Here is a 21,018-nt window from a genome sequence, read left to right as displayed (position 1 = left end):
CTGAGAATCCAAATGTCATGGTCTTTGCTGGAGAACCATGAGCAAATAGCAGAGCCACAGCATCTGCAAAGGCCGGTCATAGTAAAATTAAGATTAGTGAGGTCGCCTTTCTTTTTGCTTGGAGTGGAAGTCAAAAGGGTACCACACACTTTCATATGCCCTACTTTAGCCATGTGGCTCCCACTGTATCAGCCCTTCACTTGAGAATGGACAGTTTTGAGCTCATTTGTAATAACACGTTTTATCACTGAAGACTTGGAGGCTGAGAGGGAGAAAGAGACAGACCCAAAGTACTTACCTAGGAGGTTGCAAAGCCCAGAGTTAAGGTGTCACCCTTCTGTCCCTCTAGATCTCTTCTGTATCTTCATAGTTGTCCCTTGAGGCCTGTGTTTTACTTTCCTGGGGTAATGAGCCATGAGGTCGGAGGTAGCCATTCTAATCGTCTTTCTATCCTGCAGTAAGACCTGAGGTAGATTAAGTATTTATTTGTCCCAGTCTGTGGATTCAACACACGTACCCACTAGTAACCTTTTATCCTGGTTCTCAGCTCATAGAAGTCTTGGCTGATAAGAGACTTTTTTTTCTTTCTATAAGGAAGTAAATAATGAAATCACTGACTAGACACTTTTGGTATTTGCTTGAATGGTTGGTGGGAAGAAAGATTCCTATACAGTGCAAGTAGCCCCCAAATACTATTTTAAGTACCTAGTGGTATAAAATGTTGTTGTTTTAAAATTAGTGCCACTAATGGCCTGAATTTGTTTTGCTGCATAGTAACAGCAGATGAAGTAATTCCACTCCCAGGTGTGTCATTGTCTCCATTTCGTGTCAAGAGTGAAACCAGTCTTTAGCAATCATATCCCTTACCATCTGGAAACTGACTTGCATAAATTATTTTTAGGTCTCCCTTGCCAGAATGAAATGAACAGGATTCAGAAGTTGAACAAGGGGAAAAGCCTGTTGGGTAAGCACCATTTCTTGCCACTCATTTAAACAACTAATTAAACCATCCGTGTCTCTTGTAATATTGAGCACAGCCATGGTTATTCAATTAGGGACCAGTGTTTTGTGAAAGAACTGCCTCATATTACCCGAGACAGGGCTCTTCCAGGAAGCTGGTACTAGGCGGTAGTCCACAGGACATCCTCTGAGGCTCAGTTAGCTGGCTGAGAAACGCTGCATGCTCCATCAGCGGGAGGAGACGTCAAAGGTCAGCCCATGACTAGTGGGCAGGTCATCGGGCTGAAATCGAGCTAACCCCTCCCTGATCTTGGCTTTTCCTTCTTTCAGGTATGGCCATTAAACGGAGCTCTCAAGGGTTCCTTCCAAGTTAAAATGATAAGATCTATATAGAATTTCCTACATTCTGCAGATCAAGTTGTCCACTCAAGGAGGACGATGAGCTGAGTCCCTTCTAAATTTATCAGACAGGGTCCAAGGACTCGAGTGCACTTAAACACACTCCTGTTTCAGGTGCATGATCACTGGACCCTGTCTCTACGTTTCTCCTCTTATCTTTTGTCCAAATGTTGAGGTGGAAGCAAGTGGGTTGTGCGGGTGTGTTTTTTCCCTGACGTGCAAATCTGTGGCCAAGGTAACAAATGCTGGCTGTTGAAGGTTCCCTTTAGCTCCATACCTTCCTTTCTGCAGCACGCAGACCAGGCCATTGCTGAGACATCAGAGACACCTCATTTGTTTGCCCAAAAAAGAGCCTGCACTGCTTCCCTTGCTTTTTAAAAAGAGAGCTGACAGCTACAACACGAATTATTCCTGTTAAACATTCAGAAGCAGGTTCACCCCCTAAACAGCCTGCCATTTAGCTATTTTCTTGAAGGAAACGGGCAAGTTTTTTGCAGATTGGTCTGTGAACTCTGGCCATTTCTCTTCATCTGATGTTTGTGCCACCTCAAAGTGCATCTTATCTCCTTCCTACTACTTTTGAAAATTACTTATTTCACTGGCTTGCCTTAGACTTCCCACTTCTGATAACACCCTTTTCAGCTCACCAAGAACTCCAAAGTCGTTGTGATCTGGACCTGAGTGTAGGTTCTTCTCCAGTGTTGAAGACATAAAAGCATCTTTCTGGATCTCTCTTCCATTGGGCTTTCCTCCAGTGCAAGGACTTGTGCTCAATGATCTGATTCTTCCATGTGCGAGGTTATTTTGGGTTTGAGTGATGTGCTTAAGAGAACTAATAGAGAGAGAGTGCTATTTCTGGATGCATGGATATCTTCTTACTGCTTCATTGATAATGAGATATTTTTAAAGTATGTGGCCTCAGATAAAATGTCTCATCTTTTATTTTCCCCAGTTCACAGGAATGAAAGGCCTATCTTTTTCCTACTGTGAATCCCACCTAGTTTTAAAGCTCACTTTACCACATCTCCCCACATAGGGATATTATTCCAGCCGACTCATAAAAATACCATTTATCTGCTTACAAATTATTTTTTGCAGGAGGAAATCTCCTAATATAACACATGTGTATTCAGGGGCATTCAGATTCCTAGCAGAGACAAGCAATAACAAATTACAGTCAGTTATAATTACTGCCTACTTAGAAAAAAACGGTAATTCTATTACCTTATAGAGCAGCACCTGCTTCCTACCAACCTGGGGCCTCAAGCCAGGATATATATTTTTTTTCGCAGGGGGGCATCTATTAACTGCTCTTGTTTTCCAACTGCAGCTCAAGGAGGAGGATCAGCATTTCCTCACCTTTCTACTTGTTCTCAAAAGAAAGCATCTGCTTTTTTCTTTTTGTCCTTCCTTCTGTTCCCTGAAGACCAGGGGTGCTGTGCCCTGGCTGAGCAACTAAGAGTATGGGCACTACTTCTAACTGCAGCACCAGCAGACTTACCTGTCACTTAGGAGGGATTTTTCTGGGGGCAACTTCCTAGCTGTGACCTTTGAGAACATGGTCATCTTGGAACAGCTTGGTGAGCAGATGCTAGAATCAGCTGGATCTGAGGTTACTGTCTGCCATGCCACTCTTCTTTCCAGATCTGTTCTATGAAATACAATAAAAGGTCAATTTAAAAACACAGTCACTCTCAAGAAATCACAAATAAAATTAGGCAGTAGAAGCCAGTGGTAAGCAGAAACCTCCATCTTCACATGGCTGATTAATGTTACTACTCAGGTTACACTGAGAATTGTCCCACAGTAGATGAGCACACAATCATCAAACACACACACACACGCCCCCTAAGAAAAATGAAAACGAAAAACTGTCATAAAGAGTACCTACAGTTGAGTGTTAAGAAGAGAAAATATTATCTTCAGAGTGCTGAGAGGAAATCACTTTGAACCTAGGATGTTAAATTTATCTCAGTGATCATCCAAGTGTGATGACAGACATATTCTCAAACCACAGATTCAGTAAGCTTACTAACCGTAGACTTACTAAAGGTTTTAATATGCAGAAGACAAACAATACCAGAAGGAATTATTGAGATACAATGTGGAAAAGAAATAAGGCATGCTGCTAAATCTAAACAAATATGAACTATAAAAATGTTTTGATATCAAGGTAGAATTAAAATTTCAGACTGTTGGGGGTGAGAAAAATGTGATAAAAATGTGTCTGGTTTATTCAGGAATAAAAGAAAATATAGATTAACTTAAGATTTTATTAAGAAAAATATGATTCTCAGTGCATATTGTAAGGTAACAGTAAAAATATTGGAAAAAGAATATATAGTTTTTAAACCTATGGAAGACAACCATAGAATAAAGAAAACTTGATCATTTCAACAGAAAGCAGGAAAGGGGGAAGACAGCAAACACAAAATACAGTGGTAGATATAAAAACACGCATATCTGTAATCACCATAAATGTGACTGGGCTAAACTCATTTATTATGAGACAGAGACTGAGAAAATCTGACAAGAGCAAATACTTTGTTTTCAATTCTTAAGAGAAAGAGGTATTATTATAAGAGAAAGAGGTATTATTATCTTGCTGAAATGTTACATTTACTGTGTTGTTATGTCATCAATTGGTATACCCATAACTTTAAAACAAAATGTAACATTATAACAATTGTAACTATAGATGTAACCAGCATAGGAGCACTCAATATATAAGGCAAATACTAACAGACATAAAAGGAGAAATTGACAGTGACACAATAATAGTGGGGGACTTCACCCCACTTTCATCAATGGACAGATCATCTAGATAGAAAATCAATAAGGAAACACAGGCCTTAAATGCTATTTATACAGCATTCCATCCAAAAGCAGCAGAATACACAGTCTTTTCAAGTGCACATGGAACATTCTCCAGGATTGATCACATCTTGGGGCACAAAGCAAGCCTTAGTAAAGTTAAGAAAATTGCAGTCAATATCAAGCATCTTTTCTGACCACAGTGCTGTGAGATTAGAAATCAACTATAAGATAAACACTGGAAAACAGCACAAACATGTGGAGTCTAAACAACCAGTGGATCACTGAAGAAATCAAAAAATACCTAGAGACAAATGACAATGAAAACAGGATGATGCAAAAGCAGTTCTAAGAGGGAAGTTTACAGCAATACAATCTTACCGCAGGAAGCAAGAAAACTCCCAAATAAACAACCTAACCTTACGCCTGAAGCAACTAGAGAAAGAAGAACAAACAAAACCCAAAGTTAGTAGTAAGGAAAGAAATCATAAAGATCAGAGCAGAAATAAATGAAATAGAAACAAAGAAAACAATAGCAAAGATCAATAAAACTAAAAGCTGGTTCTTTGAGAAGATAAACAAAATGGATAAACCCTTTGACTCATCAGGAAAAAAGTGGAGAGGATGCAAATCAATAAAATTAGAAGTGGAAAAGTTACAACTGACACCACAGAAATACAAAGGATCCTAAGAGACTACTACAAGCAATTATATGCCACTAAAATGGACAACCTAGAAGAAATGGACAAAATCTTAAAAAGAATGGAACCTTCTAAGACTGAACCAGGAAGAAATAGAAAATATGAACAGACCAATCACAAGCACTGAAATTGAAAGTGTGATTAAAAAATTCCCAACAAACAAAAGTCCAGGACCAGATGGCTTCACAGGTGAATTCTATCAAACATTTAGAGAAGAGCTAACACCCATCCTTCTCAAACTCTTCTAAAAAATTGCAGAGGAAGGAACACTCCCAAACTCATTCTATGAGGCTACTGTCACCCAGATACCAAAACCAGACAAAAATACCACAAAAAGGAAAATTACAGGCCAATATCACTGATGAGTATAGATGCAAAAATCCTCAACAAAATACTAGCAAACAGAATCCAGCAATACATTAAAAGGATCATATGCCATGGTAAAGTGGAGTTTATCCCAGGGACACAAGGATTTTTCAATATCCACAAATCATTCAGTGTGATACACCATGCTAACAAAGTGAAGAATAAAAACCATATGATCATGTCAATCCCAAACTCCCAGTCTATCCCTCCCCCACTCCCCCTGGTAACCATAAGTTCATTCTCTAATTCTGTGAGTCTGTTTGCTTTCTAAATAAGTTCATTTGTATAGGTTTTTTTTTTGGATTCTGCAATATAAAGCAATATCATATGATACTTGTCTTTCTCTGTCTGACTTCACTTAGTATGACAATCTCCAGGTCCATCCATGTTGCTTTTCAATGGCTGAGTAATATTCCATTGTTTCCATATATCACTTATATGCAGAACCGAAAAAAATGATACAAACGAACTTATTTACAAAACAGAAGCAGACTCACAGACATAGAAAAACTTATGATTACCAAAGGGGAAAGGTGAAGGTGGGGAGGGATAAACTGGGAGTTTGGGATGGACATGTACACACTACTACATTTAAAATAGATAACCAACAAGGGTCTGCTGTGTAGCACAGGGAACACGGCTCAATATTCTGTAATAACATAAATGGGAAGAGAATTTGAAAAAGAATAGATACATGTATATGAATAACTGAATCACTCTGCTGTACACCTGAAACTTACATACACAACATTGTAAATCAACCATAGTCCAATATAAAATAAAAATTTTAAAAAAAGAACACACACACACACAAAGTAACAGAACTGCAAGGAGGAGTTGTCATATCTATAGCCTAATCAGAGACTCTAATATACCTCTTCTTGAAAACTTACAGTTCAAGTATACAAAAGAAGAAATGAACAACATAATTCATTAGCATTTTTATATATGTATTCCTGTATATGTACATAGGCATAGAATAGACAGTCTGTTCAAACACACATGACATTTGTCATGGACTACACAAAAGAAAACTAAAACTAAACACCTCAAAAAAGTATCATAGATGATATTCTCTACAACACAATACAAACAGAAGTAAAAAGTGAGGTTACACAACCTTATATGTCTGAGTTTTGTTTTTTAAATAATTAGTCAAAGATGAAATAAAGTAAAACTACAAAACATTTAGACCTGAATGAAAATGAAAGCACTATGTGCCAAAAACAGAGAAGCAACTAAAATGAAACTTAGAGGAACATTCATAGCTTCAAATGCATTTCTGGAAAAAAAAAAAACAAAACTAAAATTTCAAATCCAAAAGCTATAAGGACAACACAGTTAAGACTAAAGCAAAAAGAAATCAAATAGACAAAACTTTGACAATGGGAAAGCCTCAAATAGTCTCATGAATTTAAAAATGGGCTGTAACCTCAGATATAGATGAATAGTATAAATCTGTAGTTCTCAAACTTCACAGTTTGAGAACTACAGAAACACCTGGAGAGTTTATTAAAGCATAGTTTGCTGGGCCCCGCTCTCAAAGTCTTTAAGTCAGTAGGTTTGAGGTGGGCTCAAGAACTTGCTTTTCCAAGCAGTTTGTTTGCCACTGATGATGCAGCTGCTGGTCCTGGGCCCACACTTTGGAAACCATTGCTATAAACCAACTTACAGCAATTACGAAAACCTAGTTGAAAAGGATACTATGAGTATGGGTCATGAAGAAAAAGAAGACCCAACAGGATTAAAAAAAAACAACAAAAACATTAATTTTAAATCAAAATCAAAATCCTACTGTCACCTCCTAAAATAGGCACCAGGCCCAAAATATTTTTATGGGTGAATCCATGGAAGAGATCATTCTCATTTTATGCAAAACATCTGGAGTACAGAAAAAGAAAAATACCTGAATCACTTTACAAATGAGTTGCTTGGATACAGAAATTGAAGAAACAAAACTATATGCCTCTATCACTTAGTAACATAGAGGCAAAAGGATCAGGAAATTGAATCCAATATATCATGACCAAGTAGTATTTATTCCAGGAAAGCAAAGATATATTTTAAAAAATTGTGCCACTCATTAAAAGCATATAAAGGATAAAAAATCCTATGATTCTCTCAAGTATTAATGTTATTGAATCAGGAAGGAATAGAAAATCTGAACAGACCGGTTACGAGTGAGGAGATTGAATCAATAATCAAAAATCTCCCGAGAAAGCAAAGACCAAGAGCAGATAACTTCACTGGTGAATCTGACCGAATATTTAAAGAAGAATTAACACCAATCCTTCTCCAACTCTTCCCAAAAAACTTCAGAGGAGGGAACACTCCCAAACTCATTTTATGAAGCCAGCATTACCTTGATACTAAAGCCAGAAAAAAACACTACAAGAAAAGAAAACTACAAGCCAATATCCCAGATGAATGTAGATGCAAAAATTCTCTAGCAGCACATTAAAGGAAAGGAAGATGTAAAATTTTCTTTGTTTGCAGATGATACAATTTAACCAAGGAGGTGAAAGATCTCTATGCTGAAAACTGTTAAGACATTGATGAAAGGAATCCCATATTCATGGATTAGAAGAATTAATATTGTTGAAATGTCTATACTACCCAAAGTCATGTATAGATTCAAGGCAATTTCTATAAAGATCCCAGTAGCATTTTTACAGAAATAGAAACACAATCCTAAAATTTATATGAAACCACAAAACCCCCAAATAGCCAAAGCAACTCTAAGAAAGAACAAAGAAGAACACTTCCTGATTTCCAGCTGTATTATAAAGCTATAGTCAACAAACAAGGTTGTACTGGCATAAAAATAGACACATAGAGTAACAGAACATAATTGAGAGCCCAGAAATAAACCCATACATATACAATCAACTAATATATTCAAAAGACAGTCTCTTCAATAAATGGTGCTGGGAAAATTGGATATTCACATGTAAAAGAATGAAACTAGACCCCTACCTTACACCACTCACAAAAATTAACTTGAAATTGATCAAAGACCTAAATGTAAGACTGGAAACAATAAAACTGCTAGAAAAACACATAGGAAGAAAGCTCTTGACATGGGCCTTGGCAGTGAGTTTTTGCATATGACACCTAAAACACAAGCAACAAGATCAAAAATATGTGGGACTACATCAAACTTAAAAGCTTCTGTGCAGCAAAACAATCAAAAAAACGAAAAGACAACCTATGGAATGAGAAGAAATATTTGCAAACCATATATCAGATAGGGGTTAATATCAATATATGTAAAGAACTCATGCAACTCAATAGCAAAAACAAAACAAACAAAGAATTCCACAAATAATTCAATTTGACAAATGGACAAAGGAACTGAATAGACATTTTTTCCAAAGAAGATATTCAGATGGTCAACAGGTACATGAAAAGGTGCTCAGCCTCACTAATCATCAGGGAAGTGCAAATCAAAACCACAATAAGATATCAGGTCCTACCTGTTAGAACGGCTATCATGAAAAAGACAAGGGATAACAAATGTTGGCAAGGATGTGGAAAAAGGAGAACCCTTGTGCACTGTTGCTGGGATTATAAATTGGTGCAGCCCTATGGAAAACAGTATGGAGGTTCCTTGAAAATTTAAAGATAGAACTACCATATGATCCAGAAATTCTGCTTCTGGGAATATATCTGAAGGAAATGAATATACTATGTCAAAGAGATATCTGCACACCCATATTCATGGCAGCATCATTTACATTAGCCAAGATGTGGAAACAACCTAAGTGTTCATCAACGGATGAATGGCTAAAGAGGTTCATATATGTTTTTATATATATATATATGTATATGTATGTATATATACACACACACACACACACACACACATATATATATATATATATATATATATGAACAGAACATCATTCAGCCAGAAGAAAGAAGGAAATCCTGCCAATTGTGATGACATGGATGGACTTTGAGGGCATTATCCTAAGTGAAGTAAGTCAGACAGAGAAAGAAAATACTGTATGATCACTTGTATGTGTAATCTAAAAACAAACTTTGAGACTGGTGGTAAACACAGGCAGAGTATGGGCAGCGGGAAAATTGGATGAAGGTGGTCCAAAGGTACAAACTTCCAGTTATAAGATAAATAACTACTGGGATATAACATACAACGTGATATCTATAGTTAACACTGCTGTATGGTAGATATGAAAGTTGCTAAGAGTAAATCCTGAGAGTTCTTCTCCCAAGGAAAAAAAATTTTATTTTCTATATGAGATGATGGATGTAAACTAAATTTACTGTGGTAATCATTTCACAATATATAAGTCAAATCATTGTGCTATATACCTTAAACTTATCCAGTGCTGTGTGTCGATTATATGTCAATTACATTTCAATAAAACTGGAAAAACTTCTGAAATAGTTATTAATACGAGTAGAACCACAGGGAAAAAGAGAACTCATCCAAGAAGGAATCCTATCTAACCTTGAGCAAGTCCTAGGGCCCTGTAATTTTGATTAGGTAATAACCAAGCATGCCATTCTTTCTTGCTGGCTTTGCAGTAAATACCCTGTCTGATGTGTGAGCCCTCGTGTCTGTTTTTGAGGGCATTAACTCTGAATATCTGTGCACTTCTCTGATTCAAGTTGGACCTTTCGTTCTCCCAGGAGCATTCATACCTCGGTGTAATGAGGAGGGCTATTACAAAGCCACACAGTGCCACGGCAGCACAGGGCAGTGCTGGTGTGTGGATAAATACGGGAACGAGCTAGCTGGCTCCAGGAAACAGGGTGCTGTGAGCTGTGGTGAGTAAGGCCTGCTGCATCAGCCCCCAATGACCTCTGGTGACTTAGAGGTACTCACTGTATGAGGATCTGGGCAGAAGAATTTGTAGAGGTTGTTATGGTCTACAGTCAGTGAGTTTACAATGGAGATAAAGTAACCCTGAAATCACATGAGATAATGCATAGCTAGTTTTCCGAGTGCCAGGAGCTCACTATGGCCAATGAACTGGACAACAGTTTTTGACAGTCAGAAACGGTTGCAGGCAAAGAGTGACTCAGATAGACCTCCCAACAAGGTAGAAACATCTCAAGAATTCTGGGGCTCATATCAGAATAAAGCTTATGGTCCATGCCAGGTAGACAGGGATGCTCTCATGTTCAGAAGGTAAATTGCATGATTTTGCCCTACAGTTAAGGAAGTCGTGAGGCATAAGCAGAACCTAACCTCAGATCTTTTCTTCCTTCTTAATGTTTCAGAAGAGGAGCAGGAAACTTCAGGGGATTTTGGCAGTGGCGGCTCTGTGGTCCTGCTGGATGACCTAGAGGATGAATGGGAGCTGGGACCAAAGGACAAAGTGGGGAAGCTGCGGGTGCACGCCCGGGCAGCGACGGAGGATGATGAGGACGAGGGCGACGAGAAAGAGGACGAGGTCGGGTACATATGGTAGTTCCCACGAGGAGGAGGACACGAGGTTTGCACAACACTGCAAGTCACTTCCTGTTCCTGCATTTGTATCTAAGACTCCACGGCACATGGCCTCTTCTCCATTGTTGCCCTCTCTACCCAACCTAAGGTTCGGAAGACAACTCCTTGTTCCCGGAGCGTTCTGATTTTGCATACGGCGTGTGGGAAAAAGGGTGTTGTGTTTTGTTTTTTAGACAGGGGAAGGCTGGCTGAATTAGAGCCTCCTTCCCTCCCGTGAGTTTTTTGCAACAAGCATGTGATTTATGTGGGATTCTGACAGTGCAGGGAGCCCCTACCCTCAAACGTCAAAGACCCTTTGCGATCACCGACACTGGTGGTTAGTACAGCATGGTTCCCGGCCTTACCGTGTCTAAGTGCTTTTCTTGTGTCCTGTAGATGTTGTGGAAAACACACTGCACTGTACCTTGTTCCCACTGCCCCCCACCACCCCTGGTGTCTATTATTACAAATCAGTTTTTCACATTACTCGATCTGGCTTCCTACAAACAACAGCCTTAATTCAGTCAAGAGTCCCTCTGGGGAACTGATCTCCTTTATTAGAAAAGGTGTCTGGATGCTTCTCTCTGTACGTACATAAACATGGAAGTATGTACAGAAGAGACTATACACACCTCTCGAAAAAAAGGGTTTGGGTATCTATTAAAAACTCATTTGAAAAACAATTACACATTTGTCAGCTTGTCCAGACCTGGATCATCATTTCTGGAATAGGAAATATGTATCAAAGTCCTTTTTTGCACTAACAGTTGGCACTTGTAGCCTGCAGACTGAGGAGGCTGCTTCCGTCTGCGGCAGCAGAGTTATTGGAAGCCTCTTTGATTTGGAGAAGCCTCTGTCTGCCTAAATTGCTTTCCTCGCAGAAGCCATGCGACTCCCACGCGGGCAGCTCCACAAGCCATCTCTCTCATTTCAGCTCCAGCGCCCCTGGGGCTTGCAGCAGTCCTGTCTGCGGCAGGCCGCTCCCTTCCTACCTACTCAAGGGCTTTTTCTAAGGCATGTACACATACCCTCTGCTCTCTGAGAAGACAGTCCCTCGCTGTTCCTTAGCAGAAGAAAATTCCGCATTCTTAACTCCATGTTTCAGTGTTGCCGCTCTCTAGCCACACGTCATGATGAGGCTATAAAAACTCTACAGATTTTTGATCGCTCATCATTTGCAAAGAATCTCAGATGCAGGCCTAGAAAGAACTCCACGACAGCACGTGGGAAGCTAGGGCTAGATTTTAAGAGCTAGTCGTGCCCTCATCCCCTCCCCGACACAAGTGTCAAGGTACTAATGAAGAAAGCCCTTTACCATTGCGTTCCTTTTCCCTAAGTTAACTCATGATTAGAGTCTATCTCCAGATTTGGTAGGGTCCTCATCTCTATAGTCTTTAGGATTTCTCCCCCTATCAAGCTGGCCCCCGTACAAGTACCAAAGAGTAGTCTTCAAAGTGGCCCCATTTAGCTCAGTACAGGGCCTTAAGCTCCTGCCCCACCCGGTTTCCACCCACATGGAGGCCCTCATCAGCCAGCCAGCAAGGATCTCTTGCCCACATTTGTTTTTCTTCCCTTCCCGCACTCCAGCTAGTCCACAAGGAGACCACGTAAACTCAGGCGAAAAATATACTCTGCCAAACCATGATTACAGCGGCAGCTGACCAGCCCCTGCTCCAAACTGACCATTTGTTTATACTTTACCAGCCCACCTCAAACGAGTATTTTCCAATCCCTGCATTGGCCAGACCCAGTGGCATTATCCCTGGACTTGGCTAAGATGGGACATGAACTTACTTGATATGGCAAACTCATTTGGCCTGATAGAGTGAGTACAGCCAGGACCCTAGGTATCGGGTGACCACAGGCAAGCTCTGTACTGGGATCTCAACTCCTTCACCTCTGTTTCAGTTTTTGTTTTTGTTTTTTTCTCACTTGAACAAAACTCTGAGATGATAATTTAGAAAACAGGTGCTTAATTGCAGTTAAATTACAATCGAATGTATAAAAGAATCGAGACATATTTTTAAAATCTCAGTTTAGACCATCAAAGAAAACCATCGTTACTATCTCCTCTGAGCTTGGAAAAGTGCACAAGAGAACAAATTAAAATCGACAAATCGATTTCACTTAGAGAAACTTCTAGGAACAGAGTGAACCACACTGATTTTAATTTGCCTAATTATCTTATGACAAGTGTCAAATTAAGATGACACTTAAAGATCCTTAGCATTAACTTAATGATGGAGAAGAGCGCTCCCTAGTCAGTTCCCAGGAAGCTAATGAGATGCTCATTTTCAGAGACATTCCGAGAAGGTATTTTGATTCATTAAAATATTAAATAAAAAGCCCTCCTAAGACTGGAACCCCAAATCAATGGAGCAACATTAACGCCACTTTTCATGCCTCGCTTTGGCAAGACAGCATTAGATTTTTTTAAAGGTACTTTGCATAAGTAGTAAAGATTTGATATTTTAGTTACCTCATCCTTAGAAGAAGAATTTTTGCTTTCCTCTTTCTTGGCAGGAGCCCTTTGGCTAGTGATGGAGTATACATAAAAATCTTGATTAAAAAAAATAGTACTGTGATAGTCATTCCCTTGTTGGAGACAGATATGGAGTTGAAACTTCACTGGCTCATTTTTGGAACCTCCTCAGTAAATAGTTATATTCTTATTCCATAAATGGTTCTTTTATTTGATGCCATTTCCTTGGCATCTTAGTTAAGCCCCAGAATTTTCTTCCACAATGGTTAGTTGTCTAACATATTACTCTCTTTTTGTTTCCGTGAACATTCTAGGCATGGGAATACCTTCACACTGAATTCGAGATATTATATCAGGTCCTCCTCCTTTATGCCCATTTTCCCATGCCCAGCAGTGAATGACAGCGTGTCTGTCCAGGTCTGCCCCTCTCCTCTTCACGGGATGCCATCTACAGTTTTGTTTAGTTTTTACCTTGACCACACTGTACAGTAACATCCAAGAGCCCTTTCTACAGTGGGTGGTTTTGGTCTTTTTATACCTTTTTCTCAAAGTCACTGATGTCTGTCTCTGTTCAATGTGTGGTATTGTAATGAGAGCCCTCCAAATCCTGAGTGTCAGTTTGTTGTCCCTATTGTAGATGAACTAGCGAAGTAGAACAACCTAGTAAATTCTGAATGCTTTCCCACATAGACTTATCTGGAATGTGAACACGACTCTTTGGTTAATAGTAAATGCTTAACTGTAGTCCTGAGTAGGTGCATTTCTGTCTGTCTCAATAAATTTTAATTTGTCTGCAACATCTGAGTGTTTGTCTTTTGTTAGCTTGCACATGCACTCGCCAGGCCATGTCCACACATGACCTCTGGAGAAGAGTATGGGCAGGTCAAGGGGATCACCAACACAGGGCCCTCTGTGAGGCCAACCTGCTGGTGCTCCAGCCTGTCCTGACCCCTCTCAGCACACCCTGGCACATCCATGCCCTGTGCCCCCGCAGCCTAGAACCTTCTCACCCGACCCCTCTTTCTGCCGCGTTCCCCTCTCTCAAGCCACAACTTTCTTACTTAGTCCTTATCCATCGGGTTTCACTGTTGTCATCCTGTTTGCAACCTTAAGCTTTTTCAATTCTTCTTCTTCCTTCCCTCCCCAGTCAGTCATTCTCCAATTCTCTTGGGAAAAACAAAAAACAAAAAAACCTCCTTTACAGGGACTCTGAGATGTCCTCAGTTTATGACTGAACACACCAGATGCTTGTCAAACATCAGAAAACACCCAAATTGCAACAGGAATTATTTCCTTTCCACCTTTATCCACATTAAAGCCAGGGTATCTATGACTTAATTATACCCTGAGTGAGTAATTTCACCACCAACCGAGGTAGAAACTATCTTATGAATAATTCTAATTCTTTACCCAATGGACTGCATCTTACAGACAATTTACAGATTGACAGTTCAAGGAAAGGTGCTTCATAAATCCACAAAATAACTAAGGTCAGAAGAACAGTGGCCAATATGAAGCCTCCAGGGTAGGTACAGGGTACCTTAAAGAGCAGCTGGCATTTGTGGACACTCCCAAAATTCCTCTTAAGTCATCAGATTTACAGTCAAACCCCACATGTCTCCTCAAGTTGTGTCTTCATGGAAGCCACCTCTGTCCGTTAAAGGCAGGACCAAAGGAATCTTAGTTATACAGCGTGAGTAAAAAGGTACCAGCACCTCTCAAAATTCTGGATCAGTTTTCAGATTTGCTTTGACAAACTGATTCAAGGAAAGAGGAAGATTTCAAAATTTATTCATTCAACAAGACTTTAAGGTTAGTTAGAAGATTTGTAGATATATAGATTAATATATGATGGATGGATGAATGCCACTATGGGCAGGCACCATATTCAGTGCTAGGAATATATCAAGAAAAGTGAATAAGACCTAGGGGGTCCTGCTCTGTAAAGTTATCTCCTTGAAAAAGACAAATAACTGTTACAGTATGGGTTGATGGATATCATAGTTGACACCAATAGCTACTGCAGCCTTGTTTAAAGCTCACCTTTCTTGATTTCTCATATCCATCATTCCCTGATTTTCATCCTACCTCTCTGGCTATTCCTTTTAGGTCTCCTGTATTTCCGTTTGTTCACCCAGTTCTGTTCATACAGGTGTTCCTCAGATCTGTGTCCCTGGCCCATTCCTCTTTAATTTTACATGCTTTCTCTAGACAAGCTTATCTACATCAGTGATTTCAACCAACTCCTCCACTTGAAGAAGCCCCGGTCTGTGTTTCAAGTGCAGGTTTTGATTCCATTCTGAAAATGTCACCTGACATTTAGATAATTCTACTCAAATTTCCCATTACCACCTCAATTTTAAACCTTAAAACATCAAAATGATAGAATGAAATATAGAGTGAATACGCCTATGAAAATAGGAGTCAGCAAGGCTTCTTTAAAAACAATTCCTAGCAAATGTGAGCCATAAAGGAATAGATTAATAAATTTTCCTCCATCAAAATTAATAGCATGTCATGAACAAATTTAAAAGATAAACGAGAGACTAAAGAAGATAATGAGGACATAAAACAGATGAAGGATTAGGATATAAAATTTTTTAACTCCTACAAATCCATAAGAAAAATAGAATTCAACAGACTAACGGGGAAAGATAAAAACAAGCGAGCCATGGAAGACACACAGATGGCAAAGAAACCATGCCTAACCTCACTCATGATCAGAGAAACACAAATTAAGCAATGATCCCTCAGTTTCACGCAGAAAAAAATCATGATCATGTCAAGTGTTGTTGAGAGTGTAGTATAAGGAACACTCTTACACACTGTACAGTCCAATCAGCCATTGGAGGGCAGTTTGGTAATAACTATATAAGTAAGAGTAAATACCCTAGGACTGAATAATTTCACTTCTCAGTAATTACTCCTAGAGGAAAAAAATCACACTAATTTACAAAGATATATGTAAAATGTATGTATAGCCATTGTACCATCATTTGTTAGAACAGGAAATTTGTTACAAAACTAAGTATCCATCAGTGGGCACAATGGGCAACTCTATGCTCTGGAATACTATGCAGCAGTCAAAAACAATGAAGTAATTTCATATGCACTGACTTATCAAAGCTTCTAAAACGTCAATTGTATGAAGAAACAAATCAAGTGATACAGAGTATGAAATATGTAAGTTAGAGATATAAAAGGTTATACAATCCACTTTCTCTGAGTAAATATGGAAATACACAAAACAAGGTCTGAAAGGACACACACCAAGCTGGTAGCAGTGGTGACCTCTGAGGAAAGGACTGGGACTTGGTCTGATCAGCCTCATCTCTATGTTTCACTTTTGCTTTTTATCATGAAAGCAATACACCATGTCTTGTATGATTTCAAAATAATTCATTAGCTTCCTCTTCAAGACTTCTCCTCATACACTCCTTGACTTCAGGAATAGCACCACCATCTACCCCTCTCTCCCCAACTCCCAAACTGTAATAAGTCACCGAATTCTTTCAATTCTTCTTTCTAAATATTTCTTCCTCCCTGTCTCACCACTGCTGTCATGGTTCTGACCACCATCCTCTCTCTCAATTGTCTTGGGAATTTTTTAACCAGTGACCCTGCTTTATTCTTGCCCAGCTCCAATGCATCTTACATGCTGCTTCTGCCAAAGTAATTTATTCTCAAAGGCAAATCTGATCATGTCACTGCCCTACTAAATTTTCAAGGTTTCTCATCACTGTCATGACCAAATCTAAATTACTTGGCTTGGCAAATACACTCCTTTGTAATTGATCCCTTTCCACCTCTTTGTCTCCTTGCATTCCTCACATCTCAAATTCTAATCTTTTTCCCAAGCACCTCCACCCTTCTCAAGCTTCTGCCTGTGTTCCTGATAGTTCCTTTATCAAAACAGCCAAGGAGTACCAGCTCAATTATTATTCCTCTAGGAACCCTTTTCAATTACTCTGAGAATTACCAAGCACTCCTACCCTTTTCTCTAGAACCCTGTAACTCCAAACCAGTGCTTGGTAACTGCCATGTCCAATTTTCTCATCAAATATGAACCTTTCAAAAGCCAGAGATAAAGCAAAATGATAGACTACGAAGCTCTAAGCCATCATTCCCCCAGAGAGACATGAAAAATAACCCAAAACTGGCTAAGATAACCTTATAAGAATGCTAATAAGTGGTTAAAGTCTACAACAACCAAGTGAACACCCAAGCAATAAAAAGCCACATTCAAAATGGTAGTAAATTCCATGGTGTTTTACTTGCCCTGAACCACTGCTTCCCCAGTTCATAATGGTCTTGATCTGGAGGAGGTGGCAGCAGAGTTCCTAATTCTATCCCATGAACCAGAGGGAACAAAAAAGACCTTTTCTGCAATATTCTAACCTATCTTGGGGCTTCCTAAAGGACAGGACTTTGTGATGCCTAACTCAAAGATCAGGCAGGGAGAAACAGGTAGCACTGCTCATGAAAGCTGCAAGGTACTAGAGACCTGCAGATACCTGAGACAGCAGAGTATGGGTAAAGTGAGGTAAACTCTTTGGGACATTTAAAAGCAACTGTGTACATAGGAGAATCAAAAAGTGCTGCCCACAGGCCCAGGCAAAATGCATGCTCAGCTAAGACACATGAGAAAACCTTACATCTTCACCTTGGACTGATCCCAAGCCTCAGATATGACCAGTTAATTAGTGAAGGACTTCCCTGGTACAGAACTGGTATGCAAAGTCTGAGAAAGGTGGATGTTTTTTTCAAATGCCCTATTTTTCACAAGGTACACAAACTATCAGGAAAACATGGCCCATTCAATGGAAGAAAATAGGGTGGCAGAAATAATCCCTGAAGAAGCAAAGGCAATGGAACTTAAAACAACTGTCATAAATATGCTGAAAATGCTAAAAGAAAACATGAACAAAAGACTAATGGAAACAAGGAAAATGATACATGAACAAAATAAGAATATAAACAAAGATAGAAATTATATATATAAAAACAAATAGAAATTCTTGAGCTGAAAAGTAGAACTGAATAGACAATTTCAATGCACCGGTTTGACAGCAGATTTGAGCAGGCATAAGAAAAAAAATTGGTGAAAAAAATCAAATTAGGACATATGACATCATCAAGTCTGAGAAGCAGAAAAAAAAAATGAAGAAAAGTGAACAGAGCTTAAGGAACTTATGAAATGCCATGAAGTAGACCAGTATATACATTATAAAAATCCCAAAAGGATAAGAGAGGAAGGGGTAGAGAGATTATTTGAAAAAATAATGGCTGAAAATGTGCCAAATTTGAGGAAAGACATGAATTTGCACATCCAAGCAGCGCAATAGACTGGAAGTGGGGTAAATCCAAAAAGATACACACCAAGACACATCATAATCAAACTACTGAAAGAGAGAGAATCTTGAAAGCAATAAGAGAAAAGTGATTCATCACTTACAAGGGATCCTCAGTAAGATTACCAGCCAATTTACCACCAAGAAACCTTGGAGGCCAGAAGACAGTGGAATGAAATTATTTAAAGTAACAAGAAAAAAGAAAGAAACATAGCAACAAAGAATTCTATAACTAGTAAAAATATCTTTCAAAAAAAATTAAGACACTGTCAGATAAACAAAAGCTGAAGGAATTCATTACCACTAGACCTGTCCTATAAGAAATGTTAAATGGAGTCCTTCAGGTTAAAATGAAAGGAAGCTAGATGGTAACTCAAAACCATATGAAGGTATAAAATTCTCTGGTAAAGCTAAATACATGGTCAAATATTTTTTAAAAGTATTGTCGTAATTTTGGCTTTTAACATTGTTATTTTCAACAGTATTTAAAAGACAAATGCATAAAAATCATTATAAATCTATGTTAATGGGTACACAATATAAAAGGATGTAATTTGGGACAAGAATAGATAAAGGAGAGGTAAGAAGCTATAAAAGGGTAGAGTTTTGTATGCAAGTGAATTTCAGTTGTTACCGATTTAAAATAATTTTTATAATTTTAGGATGTTATATGTAATCCCCATGGTAACCACAAATAAAATATTTGTAGAATATTCAAAAGAGGAAATGACAAAACAAGAAACTAAACCCAAAGAAGGCAATAGCAGAAGAAAAAAGGGACATTAAAAAAAAAAGCTGTAATACATGCAGAAAACAACAAAATGTCAAAGGTAAGACTTTCTCTATCAATAATTAACTAAGTGTAAATGGATTAAATTTCTCAGCCAAAATGTGTAGATTAGCAGAATGGATTTAAAAAGCAAAACCAAAACATCATCTATATGTTGTCTACAAGAGACTCACATTAGACAAAAGGGCAAATATAAGTTGAAATTGAAAGGATGGGAAAGGTATTTCATGAAAACAGTATTCAAAAGAGAAAGGGTGGCTAAACAGGTATTAGACAAAATTGACTTTAAGTAAAAAACTCTTAAAAGAGACAAAGAATAGCATTATATAAGGATAAAAGGGTCAATTCACCAAAGAGATGTAACAATTAAAGACATATATGCAACAAAAATTACACCTACAAAATATGTGACAAAAATGTTGATGGACTTGAAAAGAGAAATAGATAGCCCTACAATAATAAGTAGAGACTTCAATAGCTTACTTTCAATAATTGATAGAGGGATTCCTGGTGGCGCAGTGGTTGAGAGTCTGCCTGCCGATGCAGGGGATGGGGGTTCGTGCCCCGGTCTGGGAAGATCCCACATGCCACAGAGCGGCTGGGCTCGTGATCCATGGCCACTGAGCCTGTGCGTCTGGAACCTTTGATCCGCAATGGGAGAGGCCACAACAGTGAGAGGCCCACTTACTGCAAAAAATAAAAATAATTGATAGAATTATACAGAAAATCAATAAGGAGAGAAAGGACTTAACAGTATAAACCAATAGGACCTAAGAGACATATACAGAGCACTCTGTCTAACAACAGCAAAATACACTTTTCTTACATGTGGACCTGAACATTCTCCAGGATAGACCATGTGTTAGGCCAAAAACTTGTCTCATTGTTTTAATATTTTACAATGTATAAATTAAAAAAGATTAAAATCATACAGTATCTTTTCTGATCACAGTGGAATGAAACTGGAAGTCAATAATAAAAGAAAAACCAAAAAATTTACAAATGGGTGGAAATTAAACAGCACACTCCTAATGACCAATGGGTCAAAGAAGAAATCACAAAGGAAGTTATAAAGTATCTTGAAACAAATGCAAATGAAAACACAACATACCAAAACTTACAGGGTGCAACAACAGCAGTGCTAAGAGGGAAATTTATAACTCTAAATGCTTACATTTAAAAAATCTCAAATCAAAAATCTAACTTTGCATCTTAAATAACTAGAAAAAGAAGAACAAAATAAACCCAAAGGTAGCAGAAGGAAGGAAATAAAGATTAGAGCAGAGATACATAGAATAGAAAATAGAAAAAAAGAAAAAATAAGCAAAACCAAGGTTGGTTTTCAAAAAGATTAACAAAATTGACTAGCAAAGTTTAGCTAGATTAAGAAAAAAAGGAGACTCAATTACTAAAGTTAGAAATGGAAGTGGGGACATTACTACTCATTTTTTTTTTTAAGAAGACGCTGGGGGTAGGAGTTTATTAATTAATTAATTTATTTTTGCTGTGTTGGGTCTTCGTTTCTGTGCAAGGGCTTTCTCTAGTTGTGGCAAGCAGGGGCCATTCATCATCACGGTGCGCGGGCCTCTCACTCTTGCGGCCTCTCTTGTTGCGGAGCACAGGCTCCAGAGGCGCAGGCTGAGTAGTTGTGGCTCATGGGCCTAGTTGCTCCGCAGCATGTGGGATCTTCCCAG

General features: G+C 38.6%; 1 protein-coding gene across 4 annotated transcripts in view; it reads left to right on the top strand.

Moving 5' to 3' along the window:
* Positions 1-13,980, top strand: part of SPOCK1 (SPARC (osteonectin), cwcv and kazal like domains proteoglycan 1) — a 557,294-nt gene extending 543,314 nt beyond the window's left edge. For 3 of the 4 annotated variants that reach the window (XM_067731821.1, XM_067731823.1, XM_067731824.1), the window contains 3 exons: positions 902-964; positions 9,900-10,037; positions 10,494-13,980. In XM_067731821.1, coding sequence (XP_067587922.1) covers positions 902-964; positions 9,900-10,037; positions 10,494-10,684 — 392 coding nt within the window. In that variant the 3' untranslated portion in view covers positions 10,685-13,980. The remainder of the gene's footprint in view (positions 1-901; positions 965-9,899; positions 10,038-10,493) is intronic. The other variant, XM_067731822.1, reaches the window with a different exon arrangement.
* The last annotated feature ends 7,038 nt before the right edge of the window (positions 13,981-21,018 follow it).

Source organism: Pseudorca crassidens, chromosome 3 (genome assembly GCF_039906515.1).
Source record: "Pseudorca crassidens isolate mPseCra1 chromosome 3, mPseCra1.hap1, whole genome shotgun sequence".
In the NCBI taxonomy this organism is placed as follows: domain Eukaryota; kingdom Metazoa; phylum Chordata; class Mammalia; order Artiodactyla; family Delphinidae; genus Pseudorca; species Pseudorca crassidens.
The sequence above is the reverse complement of the archived record's forward strand: the minus strand, read 5'-3'. Positions and strand labels throughout refer to the sequence as shown.